General features: G+C 48.8%; 1 protein-coding gene across 6 annotated transcripts in view; it reads right to left on the reverse strand.

Moving 5' to 3' along the window:
* The window catches only part of EBF1 (EBF transcription factor 1), a 283,302-nt gene extending 265,518 nt beyond the window's left edge, over nt 1-17,784 (reverse strand). For 3 of the 6 annotated variants that reach the window (XM_074838591.1, XM_074838589.1, XM_074838588.1), the window contains exons 1-5: nt 16,831-17,784; nt 15,273-15,429; nt 14,859-14,922; nt 14,555-14,610; nt 5,334-5,407 (exon numbers count right to left, since the gene is read on the reverse strand). In XM_074838591.1, the coding sequence (XP_074694692.1) occupies nt 5,334-5,407; nt 14,555-14,610; nt 14,859-14,922; nt 15,273-15,429; nt 16,831-16,964 (485 nt within the window). In that variant the 5' untranslated portion in view covers nt 16,965-17,784. The remainder of the gene's footprint in view (nt 1-5,333; nt 5,408-14,554; nt 14,611-14,858; nt 14,923-15,272; nt 15,430-16,830) is intronic. The other 3 variants (XM_074838594.1, XM_074838593.1, XM_074838592.1) reach the window with 1 other exon arrangement.
* Nucleotides 17,785-21,148: the final 3,364 nt, after the last annotated feature.

Consider the following 21,148-nt stretch of genomic DNA (forward strand, 5'->3'; position numbering starts at 1 on the left):
AGAGGAAAATACATAATTCTTTTCACCGCAAAAAGCTTCAAGGCAACTATTCAGGGCTGAAACTTTTCACAGTTAACACATGTGCGGTATCTTCATTTCGGTGGAAGTTACATTGTTTGGGATTGCCAAAAAAAACTGCTTAATTTTACAGCACAATACCACAATTGATCCACCAGAAAATGCAAGAGCCTTGGCACCCAGAAAGTATTAAAATTTAGGAAGGAATAAAATATGCTGTAGGTAAATAGTCATGTGGACATTCAGGGGGCTTTTTTGCCTATAAAAGGACTTGTCATTGGAGTGCAGCTAGAATGTGTGGGGTGAGAAAATTTACCCACAAACAAGGCAATAAAAACTGCTAATCATTTTTAAATGATTAAAATGTAATTAGAAACAGAGTTGGCACAAGTTAAGACAATGCAGTTCTTGTGACTAAAGCAAATCAGGGCTAGTCCTGACATTCTCACAGCAGACTGGAGGGACAGAAATTGCCACACTTACTCAGGCGAGCAAAGGTTCCCAGGCTCCCAGCCCGAGATGGGCAGATACCACCATCCACACACCACCAGGCTCGGAGGCCGGCACCTTCCCGGGGAGCAAACCCAGCGGGAGAGGCGGCCGCGGGGGCCCGGAGACGGGGACGCCTCGGTCTCACCTCCTGCCGCGAGCGGGTTGGAGTCAGGCACTGGCCGACGGGGACAACCAGGCTTCGAGAGTGGGGGAAACACCACGTTGCTGATTGGGTGGCCCCCTCGTTTGGATAGGTCTTCCCAAGAGTGCACCCCAATAATCCTGAGTAATACTAAGAGACCTCACTCCTTGCACCACAATTTGAGGGTGATGTGGAAGAGGTACATGCCTGGCACATCCCACCGTCTGGTGGCTCTGTGGCACGAAAGGAGACCCCAAATGTTCTTTCATGTTCTAGATAATTATTTTTTAAGCCTTGGCTTGCCTTTTGCATTTCTTTCCCGTAACAGCAGAATCCGAGGCCTCATCTACCCTAGTTTTTCTATGCAGAGAATTAAAACATCACGCAAATCCTGAGTTTGAGACCTGGTTGCGTGGCACAAGAAGTGCTTTTAATTCAACTTGCCTGGAAAGCTTTGGCTTTTAGTGCCTACTTAACACTTGAAAATAAATTCCTAAATATTCAGCACCCTTTCTCCTTTCCCTGAAGGAATTTAAAAATTCCCAGGAGCTTCTGCAAGTCACCCAGAAGCCCCCCAGCTCCCAGCAAGGCTCTGTGAAGCGCAGGGAGAGGCGCCGAGCACTGGCTTCTTGCATCCAGGAGGGCAAGGACTCGTCCTCACTGTCCATCCATGCTGCCTCTCCCCAAGCAGAGCAAGGACCCACAGCTCAGGCACAACGCCACGTTGGCCCACAGAAAAAACCTACAAAAATTGATTTGTTTGGGGGTTTGCTTGTTTTTAAAACAAGTAGTCCTTAATAGTAATGCAGCCTCTTGCCATCAGAACGTCCTCCAGCTCCTGCACTCCATCTCTGCGTACCCCAGGCTTCCCCCCCACCTGACTGCCATCCTCAGGTCTCATCCCTACACCTCATCCTGCCCCTTCGCAGGCCTCCCCATCCCCTGGCCACCACCACTTCCAGATTTTGTTGCTGCCTTTGTCCTCGCCCCAACCCTCTGGAGACCTGCTGCCCTCCTGCCTTCTTGCTCCATACCTTCCTCTTCCCCTTCCCTTCCCTGCGACGAAGCATCTCTACCCCACACTGCCCGACCCCGCTGCGGATGCACAGGAGATGGTCCCCTCGCCCCAATGTCTGGCACTCCCAAATCCTCCCGTCCCCACCCTGGCGTGGCGGCCAGGAGCATCGCTCGCGAGAGGAGCCTTGCTTTGTGTATCTGTGCACTCGGGCTTTCTGCGGGGACAATGAACAATGAGAAATTACGGGGCGATGGCACGTGGCCAGCGCAAATGCGACTTTCCGATCATTTAGCTGCCAGGCTCTAACAAGTCGTTAGCGAGTCCGTGTGGGAGATGTTGCAGAGACTCCCAGCGAGGTGGATTTCATCCCGCAGACGATGTGGTCAGGACAACCCCTGCCCCAAACAGGCTCCTCACCCTGAAGCGTGGAGGTACGGGAGCTTCTCGCCAAAACAGCTGTAAGATTTTATTTTACACAGACAAAAACCATATTTTACTCCAACCTCATTCTCAGAAATCACTGAACCATTTTAGCTGAAACTTTCCAAAGAAAGTCAGCCTGAGGCTGACACCCTGCAAAGGACATTTCAGCCAGAACAGTTTAAGTTTGGCAAAGCTGTAAGCCACTGAAGGTTTCATAATGGAAATTGTTGAGGCAATATTAACTATAGATGTCCCTCCCCATGCTGCCTACAATACTAATAAATTCCACTGAGGCTGTGAATTCTCCCCAGCTATTAACATTTTCGCCAACAGTGTAGATTTTTATATTTGACAAAACACAATGAAATCCTTTGAAATAAACAGCCACCTGAAGCAAACCACAGCCCCACTTTCCTACCACAACTAGGACTCTCCTATACATTTGAATTCTTTGTCTTATCCGTGCCATAGTTGCAGTATACTATAAATACCCAGCTTTGTCACATAAATGCAAAGTTTTATTGTGCAGTTAGCCTTGATAGAAAGCACTGCTGAAAGTTGTTTAGAAATTAAATATCTAAAACAAGCTATTTTAAAATACAGAGCCCTCACTATTTCATGTCTGAAATGAAGAAATTTCATCTTAGGGAGAGCAAGCTGTCTTTCACACCATATGGCTAATGGTAGTGCATAGCAATTAGCTGAGCTGATTAATGGGGAACAGACTCTAATTTTATGCTTATAATTGAGGCTGCATTTGCACCCCTGGTGCAAATTCAGCACATCCCAACTTCCACTTACAACAGGCAAGAAATCAAGAGAAACAGAATGGTGTGGAGAGATATTTTTTTTCTCCCTTCTAGACCCCTAAAGAGCATCAGATTTGCAATTTAAAAGAGTGTTAGCAGCACAATAGATGACAGATTTGTGCAATAGGGTCAAGCGGCCTAGTAAACAAACAGCACCCTCTTACACATGTATAGGCAGAAAAGGAAATGGGTAATATCTAATATGAGCTGTAAGAAATTTGAATATGTCTCCCCCACCCTGTCAGGCACACAACATTTGCCTACTGTGGTCAGATACTATTTTTTTTTGCTACCCCTCCACCTTATGGTTATGAAACACAAAGCAAGGACTAGCAGTAAACAAATAGAAGGAGAAGAATAAAGCTCCTGATCCAGTGAATTTTAAGAACAAAGAAAGTGTAAAGTGCTTTAATAAAGGGAAAGACTGCACGTCTTTCCACATCCCCAGAACGGAAATAATTTTATCTCAGTCAAAGTATATTGAACGGCTGTAAATCTTTGATGCAGGTATTTGATCTTCTGGTTAAAACTCAGCCCTCTATATAAAGTTTCAATTTACTTCTTACTCTTTAAACTTCTGAAGTATTTGTAAGAAAATTAATGCCTTAAAGTAGGTGATTCTTACTCTGGCACGGATGGCTCAGTGAGTGGCAGGCAGATGTAATTCCTACCTCATAACCTTGCTGTTTAAGAATCAGGAGGGCACATCACCCAGGACTAACAGCAGATTCAGACCCTGACGCTGCAGGCACTTGAGCATGTGCTTAATTTTACTCATGTGAACAGTCCCACTGTTTTACTGGTCTATTACAGGAGAAAAGCAAAGCATGCACTTCAGCCTTATCAGGTCAGGGGCCTCCTTTAATATTTCCATGAATTGTTCCTAGCTAGGTATCTAGTGTGAAAGTGGTGCTAATTGGGCCAATGAATTTTAGGGCAATTATGAGTTGTCAGCACGACTGGGTTGCCATTTGGAAAGGGAGAAGTGGCCGGGAGAAGAGGCCGGGAGTCCTCAGCAAAGCAATGCTGCAGCTCCCAACGACAGCAGAAGCTCAGGCACCTCTTGGAGATACCCGTCTGCTCTGATCGTTCTTGGGCCTGTAATGGGTAATCTTTGGTTTCCTGGAAGAAGCCAAACCTACTAAATGAAGCAGCCTAGAAAAATACACATGAAAACTAAAATTCCCCCAAATCTGCAAGGAAGAATTTGGGGAGCTGCATGGGGTTTCACCCAGGCTGGCAAAGCAAGGAGAGCAGCTCTGTCTCTGCCAGCATCTCAGCCCTCCAGCAGGATTTTATCAGGGAGGAACTGCCGTGGAGGACAAAACATGCAGATCACCAAGAATGAAAAGAAATTTTTTTCAAATCAACCAACAGAGAAGTTTCCATCTGAATATTTTGTCTAAAACTCTCCCCCACCAGGAAACCGTCATCCAAGTTTGTTCTCTTAGAAGTGGGTACTAGTTTCTACCCTCAAGTTACCCCTTTTTAGTAAATGTGTTTTGTAAAAGTTACAACGCATGCAATGGCATTTTTACAGTCTTAAAACAACTGATTGTAACAATAAGCTTATGCAAGAATTGCCTCGTCTTCCACCAGGCAATTATTTTCTGCCATCGAATAACATGTAACAAATTATTTTTACAGACATGCAAAAAACACCCACTAACTTTAATGAGACTGCAAGGTCAAGCTCTCCTAGGTGTCGGAGGGGTCTGCGAGAAGATGCTGCCTTCTCTGCAGTAAAAAGGAAGTAGAAGAGGCTTCACCTATTTCAATCAGCTAGAAAAGAGAAGGAAGCAGCTGCAGAAGTACCATCTTTGGGAGAAAAGATATTTGACTGTCCTGAATTTAAGTGACCAACCCCAGGCAGGCATGTTCAGGGGAAGAGAGCACAGGGCAGAGCCAAATCTGCACAGGGAAGTTTAAAGAAAATCAACAAGAAGACATATTTTGCATGGATGAGTATCACCTGCTCTGCTCCAGTCGAGCAGGGACCTTGTGTGAGCAGCAACCAGGACAAAACAGGCCTCTTGACCTCAAGTCTTAATGCACACCCAGGAAAAAAAAAGAAAAATTACTATTTTGTCATCTTACTGAGGAGGCTTTCTTGGGAATTGGGGACAGAGACGGTTATTGCTAGAAGACTATAATTGACTGTTAATTTTGGTGAGGAGACCTTTTGTGGGCTATGGTGTCTAAATGAAAACCAGTAGCGTTCTGTTAAGAATAACTCTTTATAAATAATTGAAAACTAGTGTGATGACTGAGACCTTGCTGCTAATTACACGCACTGAACTGTGTTATTTTGGGATTGTTTAATGCAAGAAAGATAAATTTAAGTCCGAAAATAGCTGCAGGTTCAACCTAGATTTTGAGAGACACGTTCATCTTCTCATCACTAATTAACTGGAAGCGGGGTATTTCTTACCTGCACATTATTTCATGCGTGAGCAGAACTCGGCACATTTCTGGGTTCTTGTCTTGGCCTTCATATACTATCGCCTAGAAACAAAACACATTTTCAGCTGTTTTAGCAAGTTGAGTTTGGAGAAAATAAAAACACAACACAGTAACTGAAGGCGCAGCTGGAGTTGCAAGCCAAGTCACAAGCTAAAGAGACTGTGTCTCCCCCAAACCTGCTCCAAGACTTGCAGTTGGAAAACAGCACAAGCTGAGTACAGCTAAATTCCCTTCTCCCTGTTGCACATCTCTCAAGCAGTGTGTAGGACGGGTTTTTTTAGTAGTCAAGACAACCACAGTTTTCTTTTAAAATCAGAATAGAATATAAATCTAATAGCATTAAAAGAAAAAACAGCAAGGCTTGGCATACTTTGGGTCCTATTCATTAAAAAAAAAGAAAAGAGAGAGCTCATATATTTTTAATTACAAAAGCTGCACAGCCCAGGAATTTTCCTGGTAGCTCCCAAGAAAGCGCCTGGGCCTGATTCTCTCCTTGACCCTCATGATCCACCACTTTCCAGAGAGAACTCTGGAGTTCCAGGGATATAAATAAGTGAGAAGCAGGCCCTACCAGAGCAGAGGATACCAAAACAAACAGAGGATCAACCAGCTTGAGAAATTTGACTCTGAGAGAACACGGGGAGAATCCTTTAAGTTAAAACTGTGGAAAGACAGTGTATTCACATTTCAAGAAGAGTCTGTGTTTGCAGTGCTCCCACCAGCAGATCCAGCGGCCACGGTGAGGGATCAGCATTACACACGAACTAGGTTAGTGCTCACCGCCCGCTCAGTACAGGGTTTCCATCTGATCAGGACAGAGTTGTTTTCTAACCACCCCTAGTCCCAGGCACCAGCCCCCCAGCAGCAAAACAAGAGTGAAAATAAGTTGCCTTTTCAAAAGCATCTTTTGATAGCGCTGAGGATCCTAAATCTTTTAGGGTGCCACTCCAGAGCTGGGATCAATGGTTAGAGCCCCAGCCTTGGAAGGACGACCACTCCTGCATCTGAGCATCAGCTCTACCCTTGACCTTGGTGTGACCTTTTCAGTCTCTAAAATACAGACTTAAAAAGAAGAAATTGGGGAACAAACTCTGCAGATAAAATAACATCTGATACGAGTATCCTAAAGCTAACAATAAAATAGTGTCGTGGTCTGAAAATAAAAAACAAAAGTATGCTATATAAACGAAATACATTTTATAGAATGAGACCACTTTGAAATGGAAGTGTGGAAAATATTGAGAAAAAATAAGTTATCTTAATATACGATGAAGTAAGATCATATGAACTGCTTTCCCAGTCCTTACAAATATAACCCACGAAGGATAAGAGGTGCTGTGCCTGCAGAGGGGACAACGGATCTCAGGACACACAAATCTGAAGAAGCATGAACTGATTTTTAACACCATTTTAACAGTAATATGGAATATTAATATTATGCATTATAAAATTATTTAATTATTACATAAATAATATCAGGAATGGGGCTGTTTTATCTTTGCTAGCTTTAATTTTTTCATTTTGGTTTTGCTATGTGCATTCCCCTAAAACCCGAGAGCCAGTGGGGGGTTTTTTTGCTGATAAGATAAAACAGGCCGCTGGTGTCATTGCAACTAACAGGTACAGAGTTTCACCTGACTTCTGCCCCGTCATTCCCACCAGCGAGGCGCAAAACCTGCGAACGCAGCACTTGTATAAAGGGTACATGAAAGTGGTCACAGGACACATGCAAGGTCCCCACAGCACAGACACCAGCAAACCCCCCTAACCCCAGCTGGGACCCCACGTCCCGCTCAGCTGCTGGCCCACACCTTGAGGTACTTCCACACCAGTGCCCAAGAGAGCTACAGATGGTTTGCAGGAAGCTTTTGAAGATGGCACTGCAGTCATCCATGTGTTACATCAGGAGGTGGGACAGATTCAGAAGATCCTCATTTCCACGCGTTAAAGGGGAAGATGGGCAGAAGCTTCTTCCAGCCAAAACCAGGGAATCAAAGTAACCCGCTGACACCCGATGGGGTCAGTCAGCAGGGACATTGCAAAGACTCTAGAAAACCCCAAATCAGGTTCTACCTGGCAGTGGAACAGGCCGGGCAAGGGGGAAGCTCACAGCAATTTTTGAATTTAATCAATAATTAAAAAATAATCTGCCTCAGAGTGCAGAGTGTGGGGGTAAAGAGCAGCTCTACCCCTGAGGCCTTTAGTGGAGACAAACACCTCCAGTCCCTGTTCACCTCTAGACAATCCCAGCATGACATGGGGGAAATAGAGCCTGAGAGAGGACTGCTGGACTTGGCTCATTCTTCTTAAGACTTTCAAACCTTAAAATAAATTTACCCAGTACGAGTTATCTTCTTGCCAGTGAAGCCAAGGAAGCGCTAGAAATGACAAACCAGAACACAAAATTTACTTTCTTTTTTTTCCCCCTCCCCTTTTTCTTCCTCTTCTCTTCCTGCTGCTCTGCTTACTTAACCTCCAGGTACCCGCTTAAATAACTCAACTAAATAGCAATAATGAACGGGCAGAGTCAACACTGTGGTACATAATCACCTTGTCTGTTGTGTTTAGCATCAGTGATCCCTTCTTTGCGTGCATGACATTCTTCTGCCTTCTTCTACATTAAGGATTTGCTTTTCACTTTATTTGCATTTAATTACCAATGTTGTACCATGCACATTTTGTTTTCTCCGCATTAAGTGCAGATACTCCAGTATATCCTATTCCTGCAGGAATTTCTAGGAAATCCTAGGAATCAGGAGGAATTGCTGAATTCATTTTTGAGCAACTCATCCCCAACTCCCATTCCTATGTCCCAATTTGCTTGTGCAAACGGGTGTGTAAAGCACCAACTGTTTACTTCCATGAATGGCTGCCCCAGAGCATTACAGATACTCCACCGTCTTGCAAACTGCGCTGCTTTAAAGCATTAATTCTGCAATTAGTTTCAAAAAGGAAACAGGAACTGCTAAAGTTTCAGATCGTTATAGCTGCCAGAAGTATTTTTACAGGAAGGGTCTACAATATTACTGTTGTGAAAATTTTTAACCGTAAGATTTAAAAAGTTACTCTTTTAACAAAAAATCTGAAATATTTTTTCAATTATTATTTTTTAAGGGTCAGGCTTTAAAACAGGGTGATTGTGGCAGGATTCCTTGTTGCCCTAACATCGTTGTGATTTTGCAAATAGGGATCACATCAATGAGAGATAAAGTGAAAGTTACAGTGTATAAACTTAGACCACAGCAGAGCTAAAAATAAGCCTGCAAATACACATCAGGGTTGCACAACAAAACACCAGCAAAGGAAATGCAAAATTATAGACTTTGGGTTTTTTCTTTTTGTTTACTTCATGTAGTTTTAACTCATTGTTATTTCATAAGCATTTCAAAATAGCTTTTCTTCTCCTGAACAACTTAAATATTTCCCCACAAAATTCATCTTCTATTTTGTAAGCCATTACTCATGCAAGTAACCTTTCTACAAGAAATCCCAGTAACGATCACTTGTGCACAGATTTCAAAATCAGCCCCTGAAAAACTAGTATCAAAATATAAGACTTCCTCACTTCCATTTAAATAAAAGCTGCATAAAAAGTTAAATCAAATGCAATTCACTGCTTGCCAGCAAATAAAAATTACTAAACTGCACACACCACAGTCATTTCTAGACGATATGTGCCTCAAACAATTCACCTAAACCTTTCAGTGACACAGTTCATAAAAATAAATAAATAAATAAACAAACAAATAAAGAGGGGGGGGGTGCCAATATAAAAGTCAAGACTACATTTCTCATTTAATCCATTTTTTCCCCAGTAAAGATGGCAGGAAAAAGCAGTAAAAGAGTCAACGAATAAGTTGGAAAAATATAGAGCCAGATTCTGTCCTTAACTATTCCTGAATAAACCCAGATCTATGCTGGTACAACTGAGGGCAGAATCGTCTCGTGGTGTCAGCTTGCCAGTCAAGCAATCCTGCTTTCTGAACTGGACGAAAAATAATCTTGAAGGAATGAGATCATGGTCATTATATTATTCAGTTATGTCATGGCCTTGATTTTAAAAGAGTAAGAGAAGAAAAATCAACATGCATCTAAATCCACTCGCTTTCAAATTCCTCATCTGTTTCACAAAACAAACTATCTCCTTTATTGAAATAAAAGAGGAAGAAAAACTCATTAAAATGAGGGTCTTTTTGAAAACAGAACTAAAATGATTTGGAATGACGTATACAGCCATACACACAGAGAGAAAATAAAATCCTGGCCCCACCGAATTCAATAGGAGCTTTGCAATTGACTTCAGATGGGCCAGAATTTCACCCAGAGAGGATTAGGCTTGTATCCACTATATATCTACACGGAAAATACTGTGAATTACATTTATTTGGCTTCGAATACTTAACCCTTAATTACCCGAGTTTTTACCCCTTCCTCAGGCAAAATTTCAACTCATCCCAGTGCGGTTTATCCCGGACAAGTAGCAGAGCGCTGGGTCCCAGGGCGAGGACGGTTAGCTCTTGCTGTGTCTCTCAATGCACAATTCAGAAGCATCTAATTATTTTATCCAGTCTCCCTCTGCCTTTGATACACAGCCTGCTTATCGACACATTCACACAAATTAAATAAATTTATCTCTCCTAATATGTTCATTTTTAATGGTTTTCAAACATTCACATGGAAACAGCTCTAGCGTAAATATCCCAGAACAAATGGCTGTATATTATACAGGAGGGAGCAGTTGGGCTGCCAGACTGGGAATGCACCAGGCCATCTGGCTCAGGCAGTCTCTCCAAAATCCTCAGCTTTGTTTTCACCCTCAGACTCCAAACAACACATTTTCCACTGTGATGAGTTTACATTTTCCCAAACACAGGTCCTGATCATGCATGCAAATTCCAAACTTCTCCATTCCTCTCTGTACAAGAAAATTAAAATCACCTGCGCTTCTGACATCTCACCAAAGGCACAAGAAAGCTGCTAAAATCTGGCGCAATGTAAACTTTCCCCGTCACAGGGGTTAGGTTTTGTTTTATGTTTGTGTGAAATTTCCCCGAGTCTGCTGAGGCTCCTCTGAACTTATTGATAACATTTTTTTTTCCCATGCATGGAGCTGCCAGAGAAGGGCCATGCTACACACAGAATAGAGAGCTGATCAAATATCTGCAGACATCAGAGAATGATAGAGAAGTCAGCAGAAAAACCATTTGCATCCAGAGTTAAAGCACTGAAAAAAAGCAAAATGTAAACAAAGTCTAAGGCTGAAGGAAAGATTTTTGACTCATGAGGACTCTCAGCAATAGACAATAGCCATCGTGCAAAACTTATGATTTTTAAGATGCCTGAGCCATATTAGCATCCGTTATATCTTATGGATGAGAACGGGCTGAAGGAAAAATGGGTGGGGAACAAGTATTTCAGATTTATTTCCTCCATCTTTCCTAATAGTGAAATATCTCAACTTTATGAAAATACAGCTGAAGAAATAGAAGGCATCTCTTCTCCGTAAATACATTAAAATCCTTAGACTTGCCTAAAAACTCCGGTTTTATTAGAGCAGACATATTTCACATTTTGCAGGCAATTTCAAAATGCATCATTGTTAGAGCCAGACCTACTGCGGTAGGAGCTGCTGCTTTACGGAAAGCAACAGCTATAAAGTTTGGGATCCTACAGGGTTTTGAACGCATTAGGAATGTGATCCCGACATAAAATGAGGTGCCAAGATAACATAAAAGAAAATTTAATTAAGCCAGTATTGACGCCGAATGTTGTTATCCTAACTGAAAAGAACTTCTCCGCAACATAAACCATTTGTGCATAGTATTTACAATTTTTAAATGACAGGGACGCATTTTGGAAACGTAGCGAGACCCCTCAAAGGCATGTAATTCCCATCTCACCCAACACTTCTCGGGGGCTACCACCAAAGGCCAAGCACATTATCCCAAATATAACTCAAAATGATGCACTTTGAGACCAATCCTGCCTGGGTTTCCCATTCGGAAGTCCCACAGCCCAGGCTACCAAGGAGCACGCGTGCAGTAAAAGCTCACGTTTTGGGGCAGCGCATGCATAGTTCACACCTACACCCCAGATCTGCCCTGGGGTGTAGTTCACAACAAAATTCTTGGTTACTTCAGCAACGGCACTCTCCAGCCCCGCTTCCCATACTGCATCACAGCTGATAGAGAACACGCACACGCGCACCAGGACACACAGATCCCCGTATTCCACCTATGACAGGACTCTTGCCATGAATTTCTTAGTTGGACGCAGCCTCACAAACAAATCCCTGACTTACTCAGATCAAGAACTCTATAGGAGTAGGAACATCTACTATTTATTACATACACAGCATCCAGCATAGCAAAGCCCTGCCTGTCTACCTGCTGATATAGAGCATGCTGCTAATGGGACATTTAGGTTAAATCTATGAGTAGCAATCCTACATACAGATATCTAAGTCTGATTTGCAGAGTGGATTTTATTTTATCTTACCTAACTTAATAATCCACAACTGTACAAAACCTTGCAATTTATAACTGTGAGACAAAGAGAATACATTTAAATCTGATGTGTTTTTTAAAAAAATTATTTAATACAAAAAAGAGCCACAGATACTTTCCTGTATGATCTGGGGAACCTAACTCATTCAAGCTTTGCTTCTGTGGGATTTTTAATTTGCCACCAGAAACCTCAGAGTAGCTGTAATTTCAGTCTGGGAATTCACAATTATTGAGTGTGTGAATGTGCGTGTGTGAGTATTGAGAAGATACTTGCCAGCTGAAACATGTACGCTTCTGCAACAGTTTCATTTGAAAGTAATCATTTCATTATCCAATTTGTTCTGAACGTCATGCATTAAAATACTACACCTTCAAGTAGACTGACAATATATATTTAACTTTCATTAAAAATTAAAGCATTTTCAGACAGTCTTTGCAATATTTAATTACAGTTTGATGATTTGAAAGTTACTTGAGAATCTTCTATGTAATTCACTGTTGTAAAATATAAATGATATATTCAACATTTGGGTGGGCTTCTGTCATGTGTCGTACTTCGCTTCCTAATACGCATGCAGGAACTGAAGCCATCGCAACTCTGAAATAATTTCACTTTAAAAAAGAAAGAATTAAAAAAGAGGAGGAGGGAGAATTTAGCCCCCGGTCCCCCCAAAAAAGTCAGAGCGACACATGCCACAGATTTGACATGACAATGCCCTATTTTTCATAAGCAATTAGAGTCATGCCTAAAGAAATTATATTCATGAAATTAATACGTAAGCAAACATGTTTGCGTCTAAAATAGCCTTTCGCTCACCGTTTTCTAATCTAAGTTCAGAGAACTTTTGTTCTTAAATCCTCACTTCTCAACTTCACTGCACATTCCCCAAAATCTGTAATTTGCACTAACTTTGTTTTTGTAAGACTTCCTGAAATCAGATTTTTTTTTTTATTCTTCTTTATTGTGAATGTGCTTTAAAGCTACATGGTAGGTTTTACAAATAAACTGTATCTCGGGGTTTCTTTTCCCCTTTCTCTCCAAAGACCCTCTGATGACTTGATAATAATGAGAGACCAAGAGGTCAAACAGTGCCTTAGGATGAACTCTTCATATGCAAGATGCCTTTGTTAAGAAAATTATTTTGAATCCGCTGCTCTACATGAGTTCAGGGCTCTGTTTTCAACAGGATTATGAACAGAGGCTTTTGCATTTCCGTAATGATAGGAAAGCTATTTAAAGATAATATTTATTGATAGTCTCTCTCATATGGTCTACAGTGAAACACATAAGCTCCAAAAGGACTAAAAAGAGTTCATATATCAGGAAGATTTTGTTACTTTTAACACAAACTAACCAATCTGTGCCTGAAAACCAAGGAATGACAGCAAATGCTTTCCAAGATTTGTTATGAAGGAGGGTATGTTGCTGCTGTTTTAATTCCTGCAGGGAATGGGCTCTGTTTGGAAGTCTATAGTTTAACAGAGTTCAGATGCATAGTGGATTCTCTAGTAAAATTCATCCGAGTTCCTTTTTTCTTTTTTTTTTTTTTTTTCTGTTGAAAGTCTTCAATAGCAGGAAAGGATGTTTTGGGACCATCAAAGAGAGTTTTCTAAAACAAACTCAGCCCTTAGAGCTTTATGTTTTGCTGTAGAAAAGAAACCCAAATACAAGCCAAGAGTTTTTTCCCTACAGACAACATACAGAGACTGACTTTTCCTATCGGTACAAAAAAAAGCTTGATGTTTTCCTAAATAAAATTTAAGAATTTTCTTTAACAAGTAAAACAGATTAAGAGGAAAAAAACATATCTTAAGGATAAAAAGGCTTAAAAGCAATCCCAACTACTGAGAAGAAACGTATTATAAGAGAAAAATATTCTGACAGGAGCAGAGGAAAAAGCTAGAGGAACAAATTTTTTAAAAAGAGAGAATCGATTTGTTCAGCTAGTCCCTTTGTAAAAATACTGTTTTCATACAGGAAAGTATTTATTACAGGTAGGCACGCACGCTATTGCTCTGTTTAGGAAGCTGAAGAGCAAACTCAAAATTAGGCTTAATCCCTTGACAAGGTCTGCTGCCCGACAGCCCTCCCCGAAGCCCGACCCCGAGCTCGCCGCTCCCCGCGCCGCGTTTCGGGGGGCTTTTCCGACCGTGTGCCACGATCCGACCGCTGCAGCGGGAGCCCCGGGACCCGGCAGCAGCGCGACTTCACCCGGGACAGACCCAGCCCCGCGCCTGAGCCGCGGCGTGCGGTGGCCCGGCGGAGGCCGGAGGGTAATTCTGACTAATTAAGCGGCAAACCCAGCCCCAGCCCGGACTAGGGCGGCGGGAGGGGTCCCCTGTATTTTTCGGAGCTCCCAAGCCCGGCGGCGGGCAGGGTCCCGCGGGGACCCTCCGCGCAGCCCCGACGCCGGGGTCGGTCCCCGCGGCTCGGCGCCGCAGCCCCCACCGCTGCGCGGGGACCGGCCGCGGGTGCGGAGCGGGGAGCGCGGCCGTGCCCCGCGGGAGGCGGCAGCCCCTTCCCCGCCGGGGCTGAGCCGCTCCGCTGAGCCGCGGGGGCGGGTTTCGCCTCCGCGGGCCGCCCCGCCGCGCTCCCGGGGGCCGCCCCGACGGCTGCCACCCCCGCGCACACCCCCCTCCGCAACACCCCCACCCCCTTCCGCGGGCGTCCCGCAGCACCTACCTGCTTGGTCATGGAGTCGATGAGTCGGACGTAGAAATCCTGCTCCGTCCTGATCCCTGAAACAAGGCAGAGGTGTGAGGAGCGGGGCCGGCCGGCGGCAGCGCGCCGGGTCCCCCCCGCCGGGGCCGCCCGTGTCCCGGCTGCGCCCAGGCACCGAGCGCAGGGATGCGCGGAGCGGAGGGGAACCGGGGCAGCGGGTCCCCGGCCTCTGGTGGGCTTCCCAGCCGAGGAGGCGACGGGAGGGCAGCCGGCGGCGGCGGGGGGGGGGGTGGTGGGGCTGACACCGGGGGCTCTCAGCCCTTACCATTGCTGTAGAGCAGCTGGAGGCGGTAGTGGATCCCGTTGTTGGTCTTTTCGCTGTTGGCTTCCTAGAGTCAAAGAGGACACGGGAGGCCGGAGGAAAAAGACAAAAAAAAAAATGTGTGTATATATATATATATATATATATATATATATATATATGAAGTTTCTCCATCACTCGCACGCCGGGTACCTCCGGGGCTGGACGGGGCATCTCTCAGCCCCCTCCTCTGCCCCGGGAACAGCGAGGGATGAGGGGAGACCCCCTCCCTGGCTGCCCCCCGGGACGGGTGAAGGGTAAAGCGCCCGGGAGGCGGCGGTGGCTCCCGGGACGAGCCGGTGCCGCAGCCCTGGGGGAGCGAAGCGGGAAGGACCCGGGAGAGGCGGCCGAGCCCCCGCGGGGCGCCGGGCTACTCACCTTCTCCTTCTCCACGAAGCCCACGAAGGCGGTGCGCTCGATCTCCACGGGCTGCCCCTGCCGGTCGTACAGAGCCAGGACGAAGTGGAAAAAGTTGGACTTTCTCAGGTTGGAAGGAGGCTGCTTCTCGAAGTGAGCCCGGGCCAGACCCACTCCGCTGGGACCAGAAAGACGCGGGTTAGCGGCAGCCCCGACGACGCGGCCTCAACACCCCCCACACACTCTCCCCCCCCCGCCCCTCAGCCGGCTCCCGGGCCCGTGCCCTCCCCGCCGGGACCCGGCCGGGCTCCCCCGGGGCTGAGCATCCCCCGAGTCGCCCCGGGGCTCTTCCCTCCGGGCCAGGGCAAAGCCGTGCTCAAGGGCGGCCACGCCGAAACCCCGCGGAGCCGGGAGCGCGGCACAGACCCGACCCCATCCCGCCCTGCGGTGAGCCCCAAAGCCCCAAGCAGCTCCCCCCGCCCCCCCCCACTCCCACCCCGGCACCCACCAGCCCTCCCCGGGGGCCGTGCCCGCTCGCAGCCGGCCCTGCATGGCGGGGGAGCCGCGCTCAGCCCCGCCGGCGCGTTGCCCCGCGAAGCGGCATTGGTCCTGCCACTTCTCAAAGTCGGCTCCGAGCTGTCACCCGAGCGCCCATGTGCCTTATCTTTCAGTTTCAGTCCTGGCAGCCTTTCCTCCCCTCGCCGGAGTGGTGGGTAAACACCGCGACGGCAGCCGAGGAGACAACTTGAAATATTTCAGGGTTGTCCCTGCAGAAACTTTCCCTTCCTTAGAGGGCTCCAAAGGGAGGGGTGCGGGGCGAGGTGGGAGACACCAGGAGATGTCAACATTAAACTTCTTAGCTGATGCCGGCTCCTGGGCTCAGGCTGCGAATCCGGCTTCAGGGGATTGTTTTGTTTGGGTTTTTTTTTCGCGGGGAAGAGGACGGGGAGAAGGAGAAATAAGAGAGAAAGCGAGGCTGGGCGCAGCTTCACCAAATCCACCTCCTGTTTGAAGGGATTTCTTTTAAAAAAAAAAATCTAAGATAAGTGGCAGTGGTTTTACAAAGGGGCTTCGAATTAAATTTCTCCTCGAGAAAGCTTTGCAAAACTCCCTGCTTATCGGAGGAGGAGAAGGGAGGCTGCTGATTCTGACGAGGATAAGAAAGCGAGGTAGAGAAATATATTTTGGATACATCCGTGCACAACTCGCTGCTTATCGGAGGAGGAAAGTGTCATTTGGAGATCTTAAGACTAAATCAGCAGCAAACAGAGTTTTGAAAACTCCTTCCTCCGCGCGAATACAAGGGGCTAGAGAGATTAAAACCCACCTATTCCTACCTAGCGAAACTCGCCGCTTCCGTTTATTATTATTATTATTATTTAATAAAAAGTCATTCCTACGGGACAAGAGGGATAAATATTTAACTGGCGACATTTACGCGAAACTCACTGCTGTTAGCAGAGCTCCAGAGCCGGCTTTTTGTTGGTGCAGGGGGAAAGGCGCTGCCCGCGGGGAGCAGCGCTGCAGGCGACGTACGCCCCGGGGCGCGGAGCGGGGCGCGGGCGCGGAGCCTGCCTACCTCTGAGCGGCCGTGCTGGCGTCCAGGACGCCGGCTCCCTGCATCCAGGTCCGCACCGCGTTCATCCCCGCGCCGAGGGGCTCTTCCTTCATGCTGCTCCCACTCCGCTGGATGCTTTCCTGAATCCCAAACATGAATCAGAAACAACAGCGCAAATCTTCCTTCTTTACTCAAAAAAAAAAAAAAAAAAAAAAGTGATGAAATCGCCAGGCGGACTGTTATATATGGGGTTTTTTTCTCTCTTTCTTTTTTCTCTCTCTGCAGCTGATCTCTGGAATCAAAGCAAGTCAGAGAAAGCAAACACAGGCACGCACATTAAAAAAAAAAAAATCCAGAGGCAATCAGAGCCCGGTTTTGTTGCTGCTGTTTGCTGCGTGTGCAGTTTGTTTGGGTGCTTGAAGGGGCTGGCAGGGTGCTGGGGGTTGGTTGCAGCGCTCGCAAGCCGGAGGAGTACTTGAAGTCCCTTTTGTATGAAGACACCCCTCGGATGGCAGCAGGCAAAAAAAAAAAAAAAAAAAAAAATCTCAGATGGCAGTTTAAGAAACAATAGGACGAACGGGAGCTGCGGCAGGCTCTGCTACATCAAGTGTCATTTTCCAGTGACAAGAGAGGCAAGTTTCCCCCCCCCTTTTTCCCCCCTCTCTCTTTTCTTTCTTTCTTTTCTCCCTCTTTCTTCTCCTCTCCTCTCCCAGCCGAAGCGCTCTCTCCTCCCTCCTTCAGCCGCGCAGGAAGCGAGTTGCCGGAGCCGGGCGCACGCCGGGAAGGGAGCGAGCGGGGCGCACCCGCGGCGCGGACGGACGGACGGACGGAGGGAGACCCTGGGGCTCCCAGTGCCCGCGCCCCCTCCCTCTCCCGCAGCGCCGGGGCGGACTCGCCGTCTCTCCCTTTGGGAGCCACTTTGACTGTCCCCGCCGCCGAACACGAGCCCCGCAGCCCCGGCGGGCGGGGGGCGGGGCCGCCGCCGCCACGCCCCCTCATTTGCATCGCGTCACCTCTTCCCCCGCCCTGCGCCCGCGCCGCCGCCGCCAATGGCCGCCCGCGAGGCGCCGCCGCGGGGGCGAGACCACACCCCGTCATTAGCATAGCCCCGCCCAGACGCCCCGCTCCGGGCCGGGGGGGGGGGGGGAAGTTGCCCCGAAGCCCCCCCCGGGGTGGGGGCGGGGGGGGGGCATTAACACAAACACCATCACGCCTTTGTTCATCAACGAGGCGCTGCTCGCCGGGATAACCGGGGGGGGGCACGGACACTCCCCCCGGAGGGGCACCCCGCTCCCCGCACCGACACCCCCTCCCCAGCGCCCGGCGCCGCGCTCCCGGCTCCCGCACTGCCGGCGGGGACAAGCGACAGCGCTAATTGCGAGGGTGGCAGAGCCCCCCCTCACCTCCACCCGGGACCGCCCCCCCGGGGCTGCCCCTGGGCCCGGCTGCCCAAAGCCCGGGGTGCCCCGCCGGCCGTGCCCCCTGCCCGAGCCCGCATCCCGCAGCGGGGCTATTCCCCGCGCAAACGCCGCTGGAAACACGCGTGGGGAGCCCCGGTCCCGCCAACTTCCCCGCTGCAAATCCCTAAATCCCCGCCGAACCCCCAGCGCTCGCCCCGGGTCCTGCCCCGTTCCCGCGCAGCGGTGCGCTGCTTTGCGGCAGAAACACACGATTTCCGAACAGGACACTTCACGGAGAAAGTCCATTTTTTTTTTTTTTCTAGGAAGTCCGATTTTTTTTCTAGGGAAAAAATACTACTAATAAAACCAATTCCCGCGCTCGCTGAGGAAGCGCTGGGCTGGCTGCGCGGCGGCGGAGCGGGCGCAGTTTCCGCACCTCTGCGCGGGCTCCCCGACCTGCCGCCCGTCGGTCTCCCGGCCTCAACCCCCATCTTTCCCAGCGCGCAACTCCCGCACGGTTGCCGCGCCGCTCCCCTGCGCCCCGGGATCTGGCCCCCGCCTCCCCCCCGGGCTCTTGCCGCGGAAGGGAGGGGGCTGCGCGGGTGATGCCTCCCCAAACACAGGCTTGCAGCGTTTGCACACAGAAATAAAACAAACCCTGGTGCGTCCCGGCAAGCCGGGCTACTCGCCCTCCACGCGGCGATGTCACATCGCGGAGACTCGAAGGGGACCCCCCGACCCCGAGTTGGGGAGGGTAACCCGAAAGTGTCGGGGTTATGTCTGAATTGCTCCCCTGCTCCTCCACCCACGACCCCCCCGCCCCGAGGTGCGGGAGATGCTGCCCTGGGAGCGGCGGGGAGGGCGGGGCGGGCGGCTGCTCCCGCGGCTGCTGTCCGCCCCTTCCAGGGGCTGCGCGGAGCCCCGCGGAGGGCAGCGGAGCCCACCAACTCCCCATCCCGAGCGCAGCTAAGGGCCCTGGCCCGGCGAACAGGCAGCCCAGGTACAACAAGCTATAAGCACCGGTATAGAGCTCCATAGGCACCCTAAGGCAGCCTGACAACTCTCTAGGACCCTCTTCCAGCCCCCTTCCATCACTCTGTGGGGACAGGCTAAAGCTCGGCCGGAGAACTCTGTCTCCCTGGCAGGCTCAGCCCGCTGCCAGCACCCCCCTGGCAACGAGAAACTGCTCCCGACCCTCGGCTCTGGGTGAGTCCGCACACAAAACATCCCCATCCAGCGTACGCCACGCTCTCACGCAGGAACCGTTACAGAGGGCAAGTTTTCACATTCCCCGCAGATGATATTTGAATCTTCACATAATCCTACTGTGTCACATCTCGGGGACATGTGGAGGAACACAGACATACAGCCATACATGAATATTTACGCCATAGGTATTGCATAGGAGTAGTTTGGCCCCTGCAGCGCTCTGGCTTATTGGTCGTCTTCAGGCTGCTGCTGTATCACTCGTATCATATCCAGCCTAAATGCCTCCGTGGTGAGATACATTTTGCAATTAAGAGCTATTTGCACCTGCACTGATTGCTCCTTTCCCAGGGCAGGGATCTGCCCAGGGAGGAATAATGCATTTGAATCAATATACCGAGCAGTTGGCAGATTTTGCCCTTCAAATCTGTTCAGGGGATCAGGGGACCGTTTCCATGCCTTTTCCCGGATGCTGAAGGGAACAGCATCCCAGCAGCAGTCTGAGGGCACCTCCACCGGGCAGGGACAGCCAGCCACGACAATAAAAGTGACAAGTTCTCCGCTATTTTCCTCCTTGTACACACACACGTGTGTGCCTCTGTGGCTAACACACAGGCAAAGCTCCTGGAGGCTCCTGCTGAGGGCTGGGGAGATGCCCCACCCGGGGCTTACGGGTAATCTCAAAGCCACTAACTAATTGCTGCAAGGATGAAAGAGTTAAACACTGGCTCGACCCCCACAGGAGAAGTGTGAAAGAAAAGCAGAGCTGAAACAAGGAGGGGGTGAGAAAGTCAGGACTTGGGGGGGGGGGGGGGGGGGGGGGGGGGAGAAAAGCAAAAAGAAGGAAAAAAAAGAGCTGGCAGCAGGCAAGGAGACTTCTGTGCTCCATCCACACCGCAGAGGCCAACCTTAGTGCACCAGGGTTTTTATTTTAAAGAATTCCCAGTTGCCTTTAGCACTCACGTTCTCCACACCACCTGGGTCTGGTCTCTGGACCAAGGCCACCGCACTCGGGCGACTGCCACAGCGGAGCCGCTCTGCGCGCGCACCGCTGTCATGCCGGCTGGGAGGCCGGGACGTATTCATGTGGCAAGCTGGGTTTGTCCTTTCCTCGGCATGGCAAACTGAGCTGGAGGACACAGGGGAGTCCTTGGTGGGCTGGCCGGGACTTGGCATTTAACTGTTTTGCTGCAGAGGGAAACTCAGGCACACGGCAGTGAGGCTTCTCTATGAGCCCAAGTTAAATGCTCCCAACATACAGCGCCGAATAAAACACACACGGATTTGCAGGCTGCGATTTGCTCCCAGGGGTGAGTAAACGCTTCGCTCCCAAAGCGAGTGAGAGCCGCACGGTTGAGCTGTGGGTTTTACCCCAGCAACACAAACCCATGAGCTGCAACTTCATAGCGCAGGCAAGAGCAGCTTACAAACAGGACCAGGACATGGTCACAGTGTCCCCAGTCGTGACAGATAGCAGGGATGCAGCAACGCCGGGATCCAAATGCCAGTGGAAAGGAAAAGAGGAGGAAAGAGCATTGGCTTGCTCAACCAATATAGGAAAAAACAGGGCTCCTGGGGAACAACTGGTTTTGAGGCCTTTGAACAAGGGGGCCGTGGAAGGAGGCTTCGCTCCAGAGGACAAACACAACCCCTGTGAGGCTGGAGACAGAGGTCCCAGAGCTCAGGAATCTTCTGCGTGGGGAAAGGCCTCTCCCCTGCCCTGACGCGGTTTC

This window comes from Strix aluco, chromosome 13 (genome assembly GCF_031877795.1).
Source record: "Strix aluco isolate bStrAlu1 chromosome 13, bStrAlu1.hap1, whole genome shotgun sequence".
In the NCBI taxonomy this organism is placed as follows: Eukaryota; Metazoa; Chordata; class Aves; order Strigiformes; family Strigidae; genus Strix; species Strix aluco.